At 41.0% G+C, this 20,812-nt stretch overlaps 1 protein-coding gene across 1 annotated transcript in view; it reads right to left on the bottom strand.

Moving 5' to 3' along the window:
• Window positions 1-19,018, bottom strand: part of TRPC4AP (transient receptor potential cation channel, subfamily C, member 4 associated protein) — a 28,067-nt gene extending 9,049 nt beyond the window's left edge. The window contains exons 1-12 of the mRNA XM_009318689.1: window positions 18,998-19,018; window positions 17,639-17,767; window positions 17,276-17,392; window positions 14,239-14,296; window positions 13,046-13,101; window positions 11,317-11,445; window positions 9,893-10,094; window positions 9,618-9,806; window positions 7,771-7,913; window positions 3,393-3,524; window positions 2,649-2,707; window positions 102-203 (exon numbers count right to left, since the gene is read on the bottom strand). Of these exons, the coding sequence (XP_009316964.1) occupies window positions 102-203; window positions 2,649-2,707; window positions 3,393-3,524; window positions 7,771-7,913; window positions 9,618-9,806; window positions 9,893-10,094; window positions 11,317-11,445; window positions 13,046-13,101; window positions 14,239-14,296; window positions 17,276-17,392; window positions 17,639-17,767; window positions 18,998-19,018 (1,337 nt within the window). The remainder of the gene's footprint in view (window positions 1-101; window positions 204-2,648; window positions 2,708-3,392; window positions 3,525-7,770; window positions 7,914-9,617; window positions 9,807-9,892; window positions 10,095-11,316; window positions 11,446-13,045; window positions 13,102-14,238; window positions 14,297-17,275; window positions 17,393-17,638; window positions 17,768-18,997) is intronic.
• Between the last annotated feature and the right edge of the window lie 1,794 nt (window positions 19,019-20,812).

The following is a 20,812-nucleotide window of genomic DNA, read 5'->3' as shown; positions in this document are numbered from 1 at the left end:
GGACAGAAGGGCCTCAAATGAAACAGGAGACATCAAACCTCCAATGTAAGTGCTTGCAAAACACTGGAAGCTGCTGACCTAAACCCTCTATCCCTACTCACCTGTCTGTGTTGACAACTGCATCAACTTCAGGGATGTTGGCTTTATGGGAGATTGCACTCAGCTCATTAAGCTCCTGGCTGTTTAAAAGGAGGTACTTGTTCCTAAAGCAAGACAGTTGGGGAGTAGGGGAGAAAAATATGATGAATTCAAGAGGCAGGCAAACGTGCAATTCCGTGAAGAGTAAAGCCACGTGCCTACAAGGGCTGCAGGACCAGGCAATCAGCTTTCACCTCTCCAGCCCTTCACAGCCATTCACACTCTACTCCCCTCCACCACAGCACACTCCCAAGCTAGGCCAACTAGCTGCTGTTTTATAAGCCGCCTCCAAAATTTGCCAAATGCAAGTTTCACCACTGACCAGCTTCAAGATGCTGGTTCTTTGCTGACCTGTTCAGGATCTTATGGTTTGTTTTGTGAATATTTATTTCCAGATGGCACTCGTTTTCAAAAATCTCAGCGACATTTTGCTGAATTTCAGCAGTCTTAAATAGCAGTCTTAAATAGCAAAGTCTTTCTCTGCGATATAGTGACTATGTTCCTTATCAGTAATAAACCTCAATTAGAAAGCAGAAACTGCAAAAAAAGTACTCCATCATCCTGGTATTTTATTACTGTGAGCAAATTGTTTAGTCTGGAAATATTTAAGAACTTCATGAAATGTAGAAAACAAAACAGGAATGGATATAAAACCACAAAACTTGCATTAAATGCTTTATTCAAATACTGGACTTTTCATAATGAAAACCAATTTATCTGTAAAATAAATTAAATGCAGAACGAGTCTGACAGAATAGAAGTGTAGTCCAGAGGCTCACTTTGACAGACTCCCTGCCCAATGTCAGTGTGCTCCCTTAGAGCCCTCCTACTTCAAAGTGCTCAGAATCAGACAGCAAAGATTTATTTACAGGAAACCTAAGGGAGCATAGGATGCTGTGGTAAGCGTGAGGGCGTGCAAAGACAATCTATTCATCAAAACACAGCAGCTACACAGAGGATAAATTATTAGACCAGAAAGGTGATGGGGATTGCCGTCTTGCTTCAGAGACTATCTTCCAGATTAGTGCCCACTGAGGCTGTCACGTGAAGCTGCTTTTGATCTGGATCAACAGGTTTCTGTAATGAAAACACAGCCTCTCTTCCCATGCAGTAAACTGCAAGTTCAGTTTATACACAATTTTACTGAAGTTATGTAAGCACTCGCTCTCATCCTGTCCTCAGCTAACTCAGCTTTTATCTCTGATTTCATAGAAAGTTCATGTAACTATTTGTTTAAAAACCCTAACCAGATTCCACACATTCCACTTGCTCAAATGTTACAGCTGAAAGCTGTTTTCTGTTTAAAGAAGCCTGAGATCTTTGTAGTAACCACTTAAGTAGGAACATCATCTAAAGAGATTTTACTGGAAAACCTGGAGTGATTCCTGGGCAAACAATGTCTTGCATGGAGGATTTACGATAGGTCAGCCTTTCCCTTATGTTTACAATATGTCCAGCAGCTCCCCATTCTTAAAGCTAACACTTCCCAGTCGAAAAGGCTAATACTTTCAATATGCGTATCTAACAGTACTAGATAAAACCTACACAAAAATATCACCCCAGCTGTAGGTAAGACCAGCTAGGCAAGAAGTGAAGACATAGACATATTTAGTGCAATATGCCTCAAATGCAGGTGTTTGTAAACAATAGGAAACCATCTTGCAGGACTGAATTAGAGCAACAGGACATTGATAGAATGCAAGATGTGATTCTGCAACTCAGAACAGAGCAACAAGTACCTCTTGTACCAGCAGAGGTGGTGTGCTTCTTGAGTAAAAGCATTAAAAAATATAAATAAAATCTGTATCACCTCTCAACTACCCCAGCAGACTCAAGCTTCGTAAGTATGCCTTTTGAAGGCAAACAGAAGCTTTCTTCCTATTTCCAACCTAGGTTCCCAATGGCTAGCTGACAGATGATTGTTCCCCTAACACTTTCCCATGCAGTTTAATCAGGTCTTTTCCATTCCTGACATTTAGACAGCAATCACATCTTCCCAGCCTTTTTACAAAGGCAAACGAGTATTGATTAACCTCTTCAGAGGTACACTGTCTTTCGCCCTGATCTTCCAACAGCCTTTGTTTTATGCTTGTTCCACTCTGAATTAAACCTGAACATGTCCCCACAGGGTATATGTGCTCTTGTGAGCAGACTGGCTCACTACCAACTCTCAGGGAGAAGGCAGACAAACAGCATCATGAAAGCTGCCTACTTATTTCTTCGGCCAGAAAGCGTTAACTCATCACGTAAAGGTTTCGGTTCATTTCAACATGAAGCAAAATGGGCTATTTTTACTCATCAACAGACATACTAAGACATGTCCATTGGAGAGCATATCCTTAGCCTTTTCATAGCAGGAGCTGAAAGGCACGCGAACATCTGAATCGAGTTTCAGGACAGTACAGTGTTCCATTCAGATTGAGCTTGCACCTGCCTAAGACACCCGCTGTAACTGCAACCAGGCAAACAATACCGCCGAGCCACAATCTACCACCGTTTTTCATACTCACTCATGGTGATCACTAAAACTCTGAAGAAGCCTCAAGAACTGTATCTTTAAAGTAATGTCCTAAAAAGAGACAAGAAAGGACAAAAAAATTTACTTTAGTATTTTTGGGTATCATTAGTTACCAAGCTGACATGAAACAGCTGAATTGAAAACCTATCCAAATCAAACCCATTTGGACAGGAGAGCAAGTGACTTGCATAAATGGAGAAGGCTGCACTTTGCACGCTTCCCAAAATAGAACAGAAGCGGAGGCTGCCTCCAAGCCTATGCATGTAACGGTTAATAATTTCTTCTCACTGTAAAGGCAAAAAAGCTCATCACTGTATTAATCGATTTAGAATATCTAGGTTTGGGAAAAAAAAATAAAAAGAAACCAACAAAAAACCCAACCCCCCAAAAAACCCTGACTGTGATCCATTTTGTGTTCTGTGCCTCTCACTGCTAGACCTGGTAGCTATCATTTCCTTAAGTTTTGGTTGTCTTCTACCTTTGGCCTCCAGGGACCACAGAATTTACCCCTTTCCCACCTCCCAAACTCAGAGAGAGGGGAGAGGCTAAATTGCCCTCTGCTAAATTGCTAGCATGTGCCAAAGATAAAGACTTAGGTGAAAAGAGTAATTCACAAAAAACTGAATGCTACCACATCTCAATTCATTTATTATACAAGCACTCAGTTACTCAGTACAACTCCTCAGAATTATATGATAAGATAAAAATCCAATACAGAATTTTAAGAGTTACTCACTGGGCTACAATCACAATTTTGATTGTGACCATGCAGAACAAGGGCTGATGCCGAATGCTTTCTCCAGATCAGTTTGTCAAACAAGTTATTGAGGCCAGGAATCAGTTTGAACTCTGCTATCATTTTATGAACCTGGAAAACAAGAGAAGTACATACTCATTTGCTGCAGCCTCAAATACGGATATAACATAGTCTGGTAAACAGATGGGCACAATTACGTCATACTCTGACAACAGAGAGTAAATTCTTTTATCAAACAGCATGTGTTTGTGTTAACATGCACACGAACCATGGTGTATCGTTAGAGTGGTTTCCATTTGGTGGACATGGATAGAAAACAGACATTTTGGGAGAAAGCTGTTAGCTGGTGCTTCAATTAACCACTGTGCCTCTGGAAGCAGCTTTGGACATCGGGAGATCGCTTACAGCACATTGAAAATACATCTATACCCAGCTTCCACAAAACTAAGCTGCGAATATTCTGCTGCCAGTCATCCACTGAGCGTCCTTTGCCTTTATAGTTCACGCAGCCGAAGCTGAGGTAGTCCTCTGAAGACAACACAAACTATCAATACCGTTTTTGTTCAAGTGACCTAGGCAGGAGTTCTAAGCAAAGCAGAGCCCCGCAGTAACACAACCGTGCTGCAGTTCAAGCGCTGCTCCTTCAGGTTAAGGGGAAGTTGAACTTCTTTAGAGACTGCTCGGAAGAGAAGAAAATGCCAAATTACTCAGGTTTATTTATCAGTCTGCCTGCCAAGCTAGGATGTGGTACATTATGACGTGTTTGAAACAGACTATAGAGTTACTCATGTAAAAAAGCTAGTCATTTTGGTGTGAACAGCTGTTAAATACCTTCAGTCCAAGCTTTGATACTTTTGACTTAAGCAATTTGGAAGATGAGGAATAGGAGAAATACAAAGTGGGACTCTCATCAGCTGGATGCCGATGACAAGCAGTATCCCTTGAGATGTGGTGCAAACGAAAACCACGCATGATTGGGAAGGCCAACATGCTATAAAAATTAAGTGCCCAAAGCAGTAATGGACATGCTCCTTAAAATCAAGTCACCTAAACAATAACCTAGGTAATCCCCGGGATGAATTATAACCAGCAGTATTTCAAGCAGATCATTCAATTTTGTTCTATTTCCTCAAATACCTGAATCAAAAATATTTGAAGACTATGCTATTTTACAGGTCTTCATTCTTATTCTTGTTCACAGCACAGCTGATGGCCTTCTGCACTCCTCTTGGCTGTAGCCACCAACTTTCCCATCTATATGGAAACCACATTCCCACTGCTGGGCATCTCCAAATATCACACCTGAGGAAGCAGGCAGCTCCTTCCCACCTCACCCATACTACCCTGACAGATTGCAAAGCCTGGAGTTCTTCGACGCTCCCTTACTTTCAAATTTTCTCGGACACTTTGATCTAGTCACAAGCCTCCAACAAACACAGCTCTGAGGAATCTCTCCGAACAAAGCACTCCCTGTAGTCCCCGTCCCTCAGTGGCACAAGCACAACAGGATGAAACCAAGCGTGCGAGCTGCCTGCAAAAGCCTCGGCCCCTCACTAAAGGAGGGGCTCTTGTTTTAACTCATGAATCCGCTCCTTTCTACACAGAGCATAATCTCCTTATTCCAATAATCTCATCCCTAATTTCAAATGTGTTCAGTTTACTTTTAGTTTGCTTAACTCTAAGTTCTCACCTGACAGACAGCTGCACGACAAAGCTCCTGAGTCACATTCATTGCCTTTGGATCGCACTCTCTCCCAGACCCCAAACTCATTACACCTACTCAGCCTGGGGATGCCAAGGCAATCCCTGCTCTATATTCACCCTTCTAACTCCTTTGACTTTTTCCTGTTGCTGCCCAGCTTCAGATGAATTGCTCTATTGCCTTCTCGCTACTAAAACTATTACGAGCTTCTGCTGCGTGCAGTTTGGCTCCCTATAGCAGGAGCAGGTAAATCAGCCGATTGCCTTTCACCACAACACAGACATGCAAGACAGCCTAGAAAAATATATAAGGAGAGTAATTTAGGGTGTGACTGTAATGAGAAGGAAGCAAAGGCACAGATCTGCAGTGAAACACCACTTATCCCCAAGGGTGTGATCATCCCCAGCATGGCAGCAGGTAGGAGCCAAGTCGCTGCTAGCACAGTTGTCAATTGATGCAAGTTAGCCAGCAGTCAAGTTTAAACCAAGGGTTTAGAGGAAACGCTCAGCAACAGGTTGAGTTTGTCAGGAAGCTGCATCATGCTTCAAGCAAATGCTAGACCATTATGTTGATTATCATAGTGGACTGAAGCAGGTTTGTGATGCCCTTTAGAAATTCTATGCAAAGTTATTCCAATATAAAACCAGCAAGACCTTTGGCTGCTCAGACTGCAAGACTGATGTCACAGATCCTGTGCTTTTATTCCCTCATAGAAAAAGAGATAGCATCAAGCAGCTGAAATGCTTGTCATTGAGAGTGCTATTGCAGACTCTGCCATTCCCTGCTTATTGGATCTTTCAGCGTAGAACAGCTCAGCTCTAGTTCTTAATCTGACTGCCTCTCAGGAAGAGGAATGGATTCGCATCTGCCACACAAGTCTTTGAAAACTTCATGTAGATTAAGGAATGAAGGATGCATCACGTGTTTCAAAGGCAGTGGATTTTACAAAAAGAGCTGGCTCTGGACAAAAGTGTTTGGGAACAAAGTAACTCAAATCTTTCAAGAATTCAATTCCCGTCCTGAATCAGCCCTGGAGAAGCGAACTGCATGCCAGCTTTATCCTTAGACAGTTTCCCCGTTTGCATGGGGGCAGAAGTAGCAGAGGAAGAATAAAGAGTTGTTTTCCCAGGAAATGAAAAAAAAAGTCAGCTTCAAAGCTAGCTATTTCAGCAGCATACTTTCTACCTCATCACATTTGACAGTAACACACTAGAACTGACCCAGGGAGGTAAGGAAGCCAGCACCTCCAGCTCCCCGAACAGGCAGCAGCAGGATGAGTGCAAGCTGCAAGTAGTTTCTGCTGTATCTATAAAACTGCATTCTTGTGGTGATCAGGCAGGGATGAATTATCTGACTTGATGCAATGGAAAAAACGTCCTCCTAACAGACCCATGTTCTGGTAGTTCCAGTTATGCCTTAGGCTTTTTTAAAATTTTATATTAAGCCCAACAGAAACAGTACTTTTAAGAGGAATGACAACAGGATTATGAGTTTCTTATGGTAGTGATTGTGGTTTCTGCAAGAACTGCTAGTTTCCTCTGGTTACTATTATACAGAATCTACTTCTTAATGCTGAGTATCCATTTGTAGGTTCAGAGTGAACAGGTTAGTTATTTTCAGGACTGTACTACAAATGCACTTCTATTTTAAATTCAGATTAAGAGATTTAAGAGACTGCCTGTGGTGAGTATTTGTGACTCCTATACAGTGGGTATTTACTAGCGAAAAACAAAATACTCAAGATAAATGTGCTCAAGCAACAGCCCCCCAACACAGTTACTCTTGCCTAATACAACGGCCCTTTAACAAGTCAAAACAATTTGATCCTCCCAGTCTCCAGGGCATCCAACTGTCCCTGCTATTCCAAGCTGCTCTGCTGAGCTGAGCAGACTGCCAACGTTGGAAACCTGTCAAAACCGTACCAACGGATTGCTTTTCTTTCCCCTTCACAATATGCTTTTCACCCGTTTAAGCCAAACTACAGCCAAGCTGCAGCGATTGGCTCTCCGTAAGCCTATGTGAGGCAGGGAACAAATTATTTTTCTTTGCGATAGCAAGAAACGCAAAAGGAACAGATGAGTGGGATTTCCAGGCAGCGCCAGTGCAGGCAGCACTGAAGTGTATCCTCCCAGCTGAGAGTTTAACACCACACTCACTCACCCAAGACATGGGAACCTACTGCAAAAATTACCCATTCACAAATCGCCCCAGAGGATTTCCAAAAGTCAAAGAAGGGGAAGGCCTGAAGGGGCTCTGTCCAAGCGGGTCACCAGTGCACCAGGAGGGGGAAGAACGCCTGGCTGCAGCTCCTGCAGCATCCAGGCACATCCAAACACCTCCTCACATGCAGAGACAGGATGCCTCATCCAGGAGGCATCCTCCTGCATCTATCTTGCACCAGAGCAGCAGCTCTGCAGAGACTGACCACCCCCCCACACTGGTCAGCACAACTTGTGACAAGCCCTGCCCAATGGCTCATTCTGGTTCTCAGCAATGAAACGCTGCCTGTTTGTGCATCGCTGCAATGATGGGATTTGCCCAGCTTTACGCCTTGAGCTTTGCCCTTCGTGTTTCTGTGTCCATGACCTAATTAATGAGCACTTAGGTTTAAAGAGACATCACCTTCCGCATGCGTGACTGTTTACAAGTGCTCACCTGATTCCTTTGTCTCCCCATGAGCAGCACGCAGAGAACATACAACACCTCCAGCTTATACATAATCTCGTGCATGATCTTCATGGACTGTGGAAGCTGTGTTCGTGTTGAGGTGTTGGCCAATCCACTTTCATCCGAAGACTCTGAACAAGATGGCAAAGATGTGAGCCTGAGGCAGCTTCAACAGGAAAGGATTTGTTACGGTTATTACTGTTACACCGAAACACTGCAGATGTAAGACCAGCACCACTGCTTGAATTTTCTTCTCAACTAAAAATAGTGACATACAACAAATAACCAATTTAAATTAAATGCTACAGAAGAGGAAAAAAAAAATATAGCTGGAACTTCAGAGGAGATAAAATTAATTTTTTAAAAATTATTTAATTTTTCCATAATAAGCTAAATGGCATCACCTACCTAAAATAAGTAAGATCACCTATATGAATTAATAGACTATTGCACCAGAAAGGACATGGTAGAAGAGTAACAGAAGCAGGGGTGAGATTATCAGAAGCATTTACTATAGTCTACTTTCATTTCATACCTCAGTACCTTAGGCCACAGTTAAATAATTTTCATAGCCCTATCTAGAATTATACTGCTGGGGCAGAAATAGGATATAACATGCCATGACTGCAAGTGGAAGACATGACAGAAATCACGAGTGGCACAGAGAAAGTAGAGAAGGACATAGCGAAACTTGCAGGTTGCAGTTCAGAAAGGCGTTAGCTCTTTACAGAATACATAACTAAGCGATGAACTGCCCTGCCACAGGATAGCGTGAATGCTTTTTGAACCCATGTGAAGAAACAGTAACTAGGCAAACACACAAAGGAAGGAAACCATCAAAGGCTAAAAAGCACAGACACCACCTCTGACTCAGAAGTCCCTAAGCCACAAGCCACTGGAGACCGAGACAGTATTCTGGGAAAGTACATCTAGGTTTGCTTGCTAACTGATGTTGTGGGTCAAGAGCTGTGACTGGGCATGTTCCTCCTCAGCAAAATTGCCTTGTGAATTCTGTTTCAAAATACCAAGCGTTCTCCAGTTTCCCCCAAGCTGGTGTGTATAAAGGTATGTGCAAGATGCTGTTGGAGCATTCACGTACTTCATTTTTTGTGTATTTTCATAAGTTTTAATAATTAATTGCTACAAAACTAATGAAGCTGGATAAGGAAGAAAGTTTTCCAAAGAAGCATAAAAGCAAAGATTTAGATATCTAAATTTGGGGATAATTCTCATTCCGTTACCAAGTACTTTGAGTTCTACAAGACACACACTGCATTTTTGTAATATTGAAGGGCAACGAAACAAACCAGGTGCTTGCTTCAAAGCATTCTCCTAAGGTTGTATTAACACTTCCATACACTCACCTGGAACAATTATTTTTTTCCAATTAACTTATTTGATTTTGCTGGAACTACCTTTCCTTTTTAAAGGAGGGACCGCTTGCTTGGTATAAAGTATTTGGACCTAAAGCCATCGGCCTAAGTTTTAGAGCAAAACGCTGGTAAACTCACTTACCTCAGATGTGTGTATTTTTGTCAGTCCAAGGGGTATTAGTGCTGAGGATGTACAGTGTTACAGTATTATCTAGATGTGCAAAGGGCACAGTTTGCCTTGGGACATTTCCTTTTGCTAACTTTAGTTCATGGGAAAAAAAAAAAAAATCAGTGCTACATGAGAACAAAATGAGAGCCAGACCTAAACGCTGACACATCAGTCTTTCATGCAAGAAAAGGGGAATCAATACCAGTTGAAAGGAAAAGCAACATATGGCAAACACTGAAGAAGGTTAAGATATGCATCAGCTAATGGTGGCTAGAGGAATGCAAGCCAAATACCTGTACTGCTCTGCTCTGCCTCTTCGTTTGCCACTCTCATCAGTGCATCAAGTACTAGCGCATTGTCCAGCCAGGTGTACCATTCTTCCAACTCCTGGAGGAAGCTGGAAGTACCTGTTGTTTCAGACACCTTCCGTGTTGCCAGTTTGCACAATCGCTCAATGAAGCCTGGAATATTCAAAAGCGTAGCTGAAAAAGAAAAATAATTTTATTACAGTTTAAGACCACCGACACTGTTGAGATTCTTCTGCGTTTGTTCACAATGTAACAATTACCTTGATTAATTTCAGCTCGAGAAGGACCCAAGTTTTTTTTCTGCTGGGCGTTTTTGGCAAGAAGTGTGTGCTTGTCATCGCTTCCTGTGTCAAGTTCAGAAATTGTGACAGCAAGGATCCTGCAGAAGTTCGCAAGCTGCTGCTGATCAAAACTGGACACAAGGCTCGCAAGATTGGGAATATCATCCAGTTGTATCATTTCCTGGAGGAGGCAACATCAGAGTGAGTCACACATGATATTCAATAAGGGAACACAGACACAGCCAGAAGGCTTCAGCTACAGCTCTTCCCTGGCAAGATCTGTCTGTTATTTCAATGTTAGTAAAAGAGAAGCAAACAGGCAGTGGAAAGGAAAGAGCCTGAACTGCACCCGCTGCCGCACACACCCCCCCGCCCCCCGCCCCGTGATTTACAACTGGTGTCACTTACGTTTATCAACTCCAGCAGTAGAGATATCCATCTTTTAAAGATTAAGTATTTAAGACAAATTTTGGGGGCTTTTTTTTTTTAAAAAACCCACCCTAATTTAACAGACAAATTGCATTTAGGTATTACAAAGCTTCAATTCAGTTTTCCACTTCTCTCTGTATTCTCTTTGAGAGAATAGCTAGAGCTATGTCTCTAGCTCACAGATAAGAACTGATGCCTAGATCTTTTTCCTTAGTCTTTTTCCATCAAAAGATATTAAAAAAAAAATCTGTTGAAAACTGTTTTCAGCAAAAACAACATTTATGTTCAGATAAACAAAGCTTGTTTCCTATCTCAGGAAGTACATCATCCCCAACTTCACTCTAAAAAAAGCAGTAGCAAGTTACAGAACCCTGACCCTCTCCACAAAACGTACATAGACACATTTCATTCAGGGTTTTCCCAAGGTTACACCTTTAATGTTTTATTTGCACCACATCAGAGCACTAAGCTGTAACAATGCTGGCAAGCAAGTTCAAAAACCTAGTTTGTGCAGAAGACCTAAGTGCCCTGTTCCCCCAGCCTACAACTTCTCAGAGAGGTGACAAACCCCAAGGCAAGAGAGAAGCACAGGAAGCCTTCCAGATGTCAGGAAGGCTACTAAAATATCTGAAGTGTAATCAGAAGGCAAGGATGAAAAATGAATTTATGTGAGGTTCATTTTCTTTATTTGAAATACTGATTGTACTTTAATGACAGCTAGGTACTCACCCCCCACCATCCTCTGCAAGCTATGCAAAAGCATTACAAGTATAATACCACGTGCATAATTTGGCTCCTGTATGAAATGTGATTGAAGTTAATGATCACTGTAAACAGTCAGGCTTCAAATAAGCTACAGGAAGTGAGAATGCTAGCTTAGAGGATTATCTTCAGCAACTCTTTGAAGAAATAGCTGTCTTTCCTCCACTGGCCTGAAAAGCCATACAAATCAAATGAAGAAACCAGTAACTAACCTTTTTAACTCCCAGGATATCTTCAATGAGCGTTGCAGTTTGTAGGAATGTCTTTTTGTTTGTCATCAGTGTAAACAGGAACAACACAAAGTCATTTCTTTCTGCCAGTCGCCTTGTGACTCCTTCCGTCTAGAAAGCAGCAAGAAGCACACACAGGCCCAGAGTCAGAGCCCACCTTGACAAGTCATATGTTACAGGCATACGCAGGACAGTTTTACAGGTTATGCGTTATCGAATCAGCTATTCCTGAAACCAGGATACATTGTGTTTATGGTAACCAAAACTAGCTCCAGTCCTTGTCTGAAGTGAACATTACGCTTACAAAAACTATAGGCTCCAGGATGTGAGGCTTCATCTCAAGGCAGTTGTTTACTTGCTTGAGTCAAAAGTAAACACTGCATGCCTGGAAATACATCAGAGAGGCTTGTCTCTGCCTTCCCATACAAATTGTAACCAGCTCCATTTTATGGTACATAAAATGTAGTCCCCAGATTCCTCCTAAACTGTTAGCATTGCTCTCAGCTGGGCAGAGTCTAAGCAACCAGAATCAAGCATTGGCCTTAATGAACTCTGTGATGAAGCAGAGTTCATGCTTTAGCACGACTGTGGGGTTCATCACCACGTTCATTAAGGTCAGCTTTCATGCTCTGGTCTCTGCTGAGAGCACGGCCAGTCTTTTCTGGAATTAAATGTAACTTAAAACTACATCTTTACCGCTTGCAAAACTGTCTATTATATATGACTGACATATCACCAGTGCTCACAGAACTAGACCAGCTCAGATACTTCCTGAATATTTACACGTAAGAACAGTTAATATTTCACACACAACATTCCTGTCATCCTGAACATCTCTTGTTCAAGACACAGCAGTAATATATAAGTGAATTAAAACAGCAGCTAGTCTATAAATTGCAAACTTGTTTCTTAGCGTATTACGCTATTCACAGTTTGCAAAAGTTGCATTACCTATAGTTAAAAAAAAAAAATCACGTAAGTCAAGAAAAAAAGTGTTCCCTCTCTTTCGCCTCCCATGTGTGCACAGATACTTAGTAGTGACAACGTGATCTATTAAGACTCAAACTCTCAAGATTAGGTCGATGTCTTTGGAAGAGCTCCAAGCCAGTAACTGCCTTTTAAAAAATTTTTGTTAAACAATGCTCCCTAGGTTATGACATAATAAAACATGTGATTAAGTAAACAATCCTGAGGATGTTCCCTGCATGCATAATCTGAGGCATGCACTTTTAGCTTCAGAATTGTAATGGCAAGGTATTTCAGTAGGCCTTCAACCCAGCATCTTCCTTAGCATTGATCTGCCATCAGCTGAACTGAACTAATATTCAGCACATGAAGGAGTTGCAGGATCCAACTTAAAACAGTTTGCCAGCACCATTACTGAACAAGACTAGCTGTATCTCGAGTTAGCAGGCATCCATTTCCAAATTTTAAGTTTGAGTACAACAAAGGCTGACACGGCTTTCCTATGGAAACACAGATACAGAAAGATTCAAACAAGAGGATTTAAACTTGACAATATGGCTAAGAAAACAGAAGTTATTTGAGTAACACATAAAAATATAGGGTGGTCCGATATTTAACTGAAAGAATTTTAATGAAAAGTTTCAGAGTAAGTTTAAATTATGCTTAAAAAAGGCTGTACATTGTCTTATCAAGTGGCACATGTAAAATGATCAGCAGAACACTTTTCCACAGCAGTTGTACTTACACATATACACGTGTTGTACAGTATGCTTAAGCAGTCCTTGATGAGGTCATCACTTACTGCAAAGGAGAAAACAGACATTCACTAGCTGTACGTTGCCAAGGTACACTAACTTCCACAGTAGTGACATGACTAGCTATAAAACGGGTGAGAATCTCAGGCTAACTGCTAGCTCAGATCACGTGCGCAAATGCCTTGGAAGATAGAAACCAGAGGAAGAAACACTCTGTATCCGACCTGTTCACATGCTTTCTTCCGAAACTACTATCAGCACTGCCTAGGACCAGAGAGAGAGATGTACTTCTGGTCTGGTGCACTTCTTAGTCACGCACAAAAGAGAACGATAAGGGTGTAAACAGTATTTTAGGAAAAACATCATAGATCAACTAAAAATTTGTCAATTTGAGAAACTGCTGAGACACACATTAGTTCCAATTATTAAGCATGGGGCAAAAAAAAGGACAGTTCATGCAGTTTTCTCCACACAGCATCAGGAATTCATAGAAAAGGTTTCCATCTGATTTACTCCAGCATTTTAATATTTAAAATAAGTTTTCAGTACAAACATACAACAGCTGCCTCGAGCTCAAGTTCAAGTTTCTTTACCCTTGAAGTTCCCTGACTGACTGGCATGGAGTCTACCAAGACATTTCCTTTCCTCAGAAGGGTTCAGGGAACCAGCAGGATCACAGACAGGAGAAATGAAAACACTAAACTAAAGCTGCTCCAGCAGGGAAGTTGTGCTGAAGCTACTGTGCCCCATTGGCAAATACTTCTTAGAGCAATTTGGAAATCAGTGGTCGCTATGACTAGGTCAGGAAAACAGCATACTTTTCATTGTCTCACAATCTCTGTAACTCCTATTACATAAACAATGTTTGTGGCTTATTATTAATAATTGTTAACTGTAGCTATAGCCACAGTAACAATAAAAGTTTCCAGTGATTGCAGATTTACTGCACTGAGAGAAGTATGTTATGCTGAGTGCATGAATACTCCTGAGCTGTGCTTTGCAACAGATGACTTATCCTAAATCCCATCATGAATCATTACTACAGAGAACAAAGAAACCAATGATTCATTTAGGAACAGGAAATTGCTGGTATGGGAAGAGAGTAACAGAAAAATAGAATAATTTCTGTCTGAATAAGGACACAAGGCAAGAATGAAAAAAGATAAAACACCTATTTACTTACTTTTCTGTTTCTTTTTCTGTGTAATAAGAGTTGGTCTCATGAGAATTTCTACTAAAAGCTGTAACAAGAAGATAAAGAATTAAGGGAATAATCTTTGGGATACAAATAACCAATTAATTTGTCAGGGACAAATCCAAACTTAGTCCTGTCTCTGCTGAAGTCACAGAGGTGACTAACGGAAGCTCTACAATCAAAACCCCACTGGTGTCAAAATTACACTAACAAAAAATAGTTGTATTTACCCTGAAGAAATAAAAACAGTTGTATAAAACAATCTCCCACTGGCAAGTTTTAAAGAATTTGAGCCTGCAAAGAATGTAATTTCACATGCATCCAGATAGCATCAAGGATGGCTATCACACATCTCCCAAAATAATGAATCTTTAGCAATAATCTGCAGAGAAATGCAAATTTTGCAAAGGCTCTCCCTAAATCTTGCTGGGCTTCAAAATACATTTCAGGTCCAGACATAACAGAACTTAGTTGCTCCAGATTTTAGTCTCACCAATAAAGAGCAAGCCACTGCTTGTGTACGTGCACCTTATATGCATACTTACATGTACATTTACAGATATGTGAAGTGTTGTCTCATTTCTATTTAAGGAATGTAACAGTCAGCTTTCCAAGACTAGGACTATGGTTCTGATAGACGTAGAACTGATCTTTAGTCGTTCTAGCCTATACCACTGGTTTATTTTAAAACATTAAAAAAAATAGTTTATTTAAAAATGAGTTAGCCACTAGAAGGAACTGATGACTTCTGCAAGAAGTATTGCAAAAAGCCCCTAGTTTTAAAATTCAGTTTCAAATTGTTAAAAGCAATGTAGGCATCACCCAGTTGAGTCACGCCAACTGACAATATACTTACATTTTACAACTTGCTCTATTTGTCCCAACTTAACTTTACCTTTCTTCTAATGAACTACCTACCCAGACACAGAGGAAAACATCTGATAGCACTGGAGGCACTGACAGATAAATAAATAGGCAACTTTAAAGAGGAATATACATTTTCCAGCAACATTTGTAATAGTAGCTGTAGCATCAGTAGGGTAGAGAAAAATGACTGCAGCAGTAATGTGGTGCTCTTATTAATGGCTTACATTTTAGGAGGAGAATGCACACCTCAAGGCTCGGTACCAGAGATAAGCATCCAAAGATATCCCTATGCACTGCTCTTCTCCTGGGAAAGAACACCTACTGCAACAAGTCTGTCTTTTAAGGGTGGCCGCAGTCATGATCGCTCCTGCCTTGCCACTGAGTGAACCTTTTCGCTAGTACTTATTTTTCCTGGTCAATACTATAACCCACCACGTATTTATCACCTTATTCTTGCAGAACTGGTATGCTCCTCACATACACTCCAGGGACTGGACTGCAGTGGTGTGAGACACTCCTTGGAGAGGGCTTTCTTCAGCCATCCTACTGAAACTGCAAGAGTATGCAGCAAGAAGCGCAAGAGTCCAATGGTAGAAAGAGAATAGGTAAGAGGGTGCCTCACCAGAGGCAGAAGGAGCAGAAAGGGAGTTATGAGATCTTATTTCTTGGAATGGGGCTGCATTCAGGTCCAAAGTCCACATGGCTCGTGTATCAGTTCATGTGTTTGTACTCTTGGGTAATATTTTACATGTATTCATATAAAGGGAGGAGACACGAAAGTGCTTTTGTTCTTCCTTGATGTAAAAGCTGTCAGAATCCAAAAATATTTTAAGGAATATACTATCACACATTATAGCATACAGAGTGCACTGCAAATTTAGTGTCCTTCAAAGTTACTCACGCTTCACAGTTTGAAATACTGCAACAGAGAATCAGCACATGGCATACAAAGAACCAGCAGATTAGACTACTTCCCTTTCAAGTCTTAGAGTAGGATTTTCAAAAACACATAGCACTGGCTTCTACCACTGCCTTTAACCAGATTAAACCTACTTGTATCAGCCAAATCTCTGGCCATAGTACCAGGTAATTACAGTGTATCTGATATTTACCATCTCCAGTCCAAGAAAAAAAAAACCAACCCAACACCCAACCAACAAAATCCAGCCAACCAAAAAAACCCCACCAAACTCCCCACACACTTATTCTGTGCATTCTCATGTTAGTGATACTTCCTGTAGAAGTGCTTTTATTTCCCTTTAAAAACAAGGGAAATTTAAAACATTTTCATACAATGTTCTAAATTGCTTGGGTAGCTGAAGACTTTTGTCCTCAGTTGACAGGATACCAGCAACTAAACCAATGCTAATTTCAAAACAACATAACCTAAATACAAGTTTTACTTAAGTAAAGGTATGCTAAGTGTAACAAGAGAGAAGTAGCAAAGACACTGTTTAGTCAGACCAAAAAAAAAAAAAAAGGAAGAAAGTGTCAATTAGTTCACTGGAAAATACAAATCATACATTTCTAATGACAGCTAAGATCCCAGAGTCCGTCACCATAAAATTAAGCAAAGTTGGGTATTTGTGTAATGTAGAATTAAAACAAATAAACAAAAAGATAAATTGCCAAGAATGCCTACAGAAACCTTGCAGCTCTGCTTAAAAACTTCTCCATAGATGAAGTAGTCCGCATTGCATGCCAGCAATAAACATAGACAACCTGGCTAAGAGTGCCCTAGTGTGCTTAAAAAAATGCCACATATCCTTCAGTGGTAAGAGTAATTCTCAGTGCTCTAGTACCAACTGTAGTATTTAATCTCACAACCAGAAATCATTTGAACTGTTTTTATTGAGAACCTAGAGGTCTCACCTTTTTTAAGTTAAAAACAGACTACCTGAAGAAACAGCCAGGTCTTCTATACCATATAAGAAGCACCACCTCACTTTTGATGATATAATACCTCGGAAAATACACTCTTTTCACATTTTGCTTAACAGGAACAGGCACAATTCTAATGTTTAACATCAAATTGGTAAAGTCCTTCTGCAGCTTGCATTTAGAAGCTTCAAAGGTCTCAAAGACCTCACTTACAGATTTCTCAGTGTTATGACTATCATGCAGAAATCTTTTTATATTGTTGAAAAAACAAACTTACATCGACTCCTCCAAATAAGTCAAATGTGTATGTATTTGGAAAAGTGGACTCTTGAGCAGCTTTTCTATCTTCTGTAACAAATGCCATGGCTTCCATTGAAAGAAGTGGAGAAATTTCCTGCATGCAGTAGGAAAAAAAAAAAAGATGGTTCAAAAAGAAAATTGTTCCTCAGTATAAACACAACTGACTCTGATCTACTGACTAATCAATTACATGCATTCCCAGCTCTTATCTATCAGCCAATTCACAGATACTATCATGCAAACAGTTTCAAAAATCAGTTAGAATATGATCACAGTAGGCTTTGAAGAAAGCAACAACAAAATAACCCCTGGCTTTCAGGAAGAGCAGTGTAGACAATACCTTTAAGATGCTTTGGCACTGGGAGAAATCACTGTTTGGGTGACTATGTTCATACAGCTTTTGCAACAGTAAGGGAATCCCATTCCATTTTGCTTGTTTATCTCTTTCCTTTAACAAGGCCTCTGTGATCTGCAACAAAGGAAGAACATAATTCCCATGTGTCCAATGCTTCACAACCAGGAAAACAACTTTACCACCTCCCCAAAATATCAATATCGGAGTATCACAGAAAAAGAGTTTATTGTAGAGAGTACCATTACAAAATCCAGTACCTTCTGCCATGCAGCTATTTATCCAGGACTGGTAGCTGCAGAATTTTACAGATGGTCAAAGTATCTTAAGCAGGTCAGGGCTTAAAGCAGATGTTATCATTTAGAGTACTTAATCTCATTCCGTATTTTTATGTTTATCAAATAGTTTTAAATGGTAACACATTAGTCTCTGAATAATTCCATTAGTAGAACTCCGACTGACAGGTCGCTGAGGGAGGAAATGGGTGCCCTTGACACTATCAAAAACTACACTGGTCTAAGGTAGGCAGAACACTGAAGGTAGAAAGGCTTCACTACTCGTCAATTCAGCTAGTAATGAGAACTTCCTCAGCCAAGTCCCTGAAGCCATTATTGGTCATAGCAATGATCCAAACCTCTAAGATTTACAAGCAGACTCCAGAAGAACGTATCAAAGAGACAGTGAAAATTTCCTCTGTAGTCTTGCGCTGGTTATAAATGGAGACCAACAACTAAATCAGTAGGAGAACACCACTGGCATTATCCTCTGGGAAGCAGGCTGCAACCGCAAAAAAGAACACCTTAGCATTTGCTACTACATTTGGGCAAACTTTCTCCAATTTTCTTCCTTCTCCCCAAAATATAAAAAAAAATTTCTCAATATTCACCACTATATTTTACACCTGAAAAAAAATGAAGTAGCAGCACAAGGCTAATAAATATTCTGCTTAGAATCCACAAAAAATGTTTTGAAGCCTGAACACTTCCAGGTTACTGCCAGCAGATGCTGTAAAGGAGGAGCTCTTCATTAAAGTTCACCATCCAGTCAATGCTGACCAGAATTTAACCCCCTGCCTTAATGATACTTCAGAGGTACCTAGACCAATCCCGAAACAGGGACTTATCCTCGTACAGAAAGGTAAGGCAGACAACAATTATAGCCAGTAGGATTTCTGGCTGGCTTTACAAAATGTTTATACGCCCTCCAAATAAAAAACAAAATCAGGGAAAAAAACCCAATCCTCAGGCCAGCAAGACTGCATCTCAATGCAACATTTGTGGATTGTCTCTTACGCCTAGACCTAAACCTCTAAGCTGCTCTCCTTCTGCATTAAGTCACTCCCCAAACCTTTCTGCGGTTAACTCGCATTGTTCCCCTCCAGCCTGCTTAAACGTTCGTTGTTAATAGTTAACAGCCAGGAAATCTTGCTTCTTACTGTTTCAGCCGAGACGTACACTGAGGTCTGTTTGAGAAGGACAATTCCAAAGGGCCATTCAATTCCTGATTAGACAATTATATGCAAATATACCCCAATTTCTGACTGAGAATTTAACCCTTTTCTCTGCTTGTTAGACAGCATACAGGAAGACCAGAAAACTGATGCAAGCACATGAAAACTCAGACTGGCCATGTTAGCTGCTATGGGTCCTCGCCCTTCTTCTAAGCTTCCCAGATACTTAAGGTTCTCTTCCTGGTACAATACCCAAATTTGTAACTAACTAAGAATTTCAAGGCTCTTGAAGTATCAGGTTTTCTTGCTACAAGGGGTGATGTTAAAACCTTGTCCTGGGCTTAATATCACGTTTGTTAATTGCACGTACGCGTCTTGGTTTGGGGCAGGATCCACCTCCATTTTCATTTCTGTACTAGTAGGTCATCTTCTCCCTGTCCCGGACTCTGAGAGGCAGTCACTTGTGCTGATGTGCAGAAAACTTTCAGAACTGAAATTCTGAAAGAATGAAGCAAATGTTTCCTTGCTCTCATCTTCTTTTAACTGCTTTCAAAAAAAAAAAGTTTTTCTTTCTCTTGATTTAATACATGTCTTTGGTTTCATTGCAAGCTCTAGCTTGTGGCCCCTATTCTGTATTTATGAGGCTACCCTGGCTCTGCATATTTCCATTGTGGCGGGGCGGTATTTGCCAATGCAAAGATTTTGGATTCTGTGGAAGGATTAAAATTCAATTAGATTGTATGGAGCTGTCTTTCTTTAAAACCATTTTGGTTAAAAACTGCATCTCATGATTTCTGTAATAGCAGCTAGTCAACGGTTTTCATTTATAAGCAAAGTCGATTTCCTTCTTGCTCTTTTTGGGCAGACGTTATTGAACAGTCATCAAAAATAGCACTGGGTCTTTCAGGGCCCCTTTCCCTCTGCAGCATTTGTTTGGTCTCATCCAAGCAGGGTAAGCCCAGTCCAACACTGATTTCTCAGAAGTTTTCTTCATTCACGGAATAGCTCTGGATAAAATCTCTGAAATCTTGCATACAAAGCTTAAGAAGTTAGATACTATCTAGCGAGAAGGGGAGGTTGCAGAAGCCCAGCTGGAAATGTCATAAATTAAAAGAAAGGGCCTACCTAACCGATGGTGGCAGGGGTTATGAACCGTCACGCCTTACTGGCGTTAGAAGAAGACAGAGTAAGTACCAATTACTGGGAAAACAAAAGAACCAGCGTCAGAACTTCCCTACCACCCAGGTACAATAAACCAGACCGGTACAAACACCACACCGTCATTTCTCAGAAGTTTGCCATAATATATCCAAGTTTTGAATCACACACCAAGAAACCCAGGGGACGGCACGTTGTGGCTCTCCAGAATTGGTTATATTCCAGGCAGGCCGCTGAAACAAGGCGGCATGCGCAAGCTCGAGCCCAAGCAGAGAGCTCCCAAGCCACGCCACAGTCCAAAGCAGTCTGTACAACGCCAGTTTTACACCGGCAGTTTACTGAATGCTGTTCACCAGCCAGGTGAGCAGGTACCTAACCAGTAGCAGCCATCTCCCCCTCCCCCAGCTGTGCTGTTGAAGCCACGGCAGCGTGGATTTGCTGGAAGGGCAACCAAAGATTTTTGAGAGGATTTAAGTACAGCGTTAAAAAACGTGTCATCAAGCCTATCCATGACCGCAAGGTAGAGCAGACTGAGTGGTTTTCTCTTCAAAGTC

This window comes from Pygoscelis adeliae, unplaced genomic scaffold (assembly GCF_000699105.1).
Source record: "Pygoscelis adeliae isolate BGI_AS28 unplaced genomic scaffold, ASM69910v1 Scaffold72, whole genome shotgun sequence".
NCBI lineage: Eukaryota > Metazoa > Chordata > Aves > Sphenisciformes > Spheniscidae > Pygoscelis > Pygoscelis adeliae.
The sequence above is the reverse complement of the archived record's forward strand: the minus strand, read 5'-3'. Positions and strand labels throughout refer to the sequence as shown.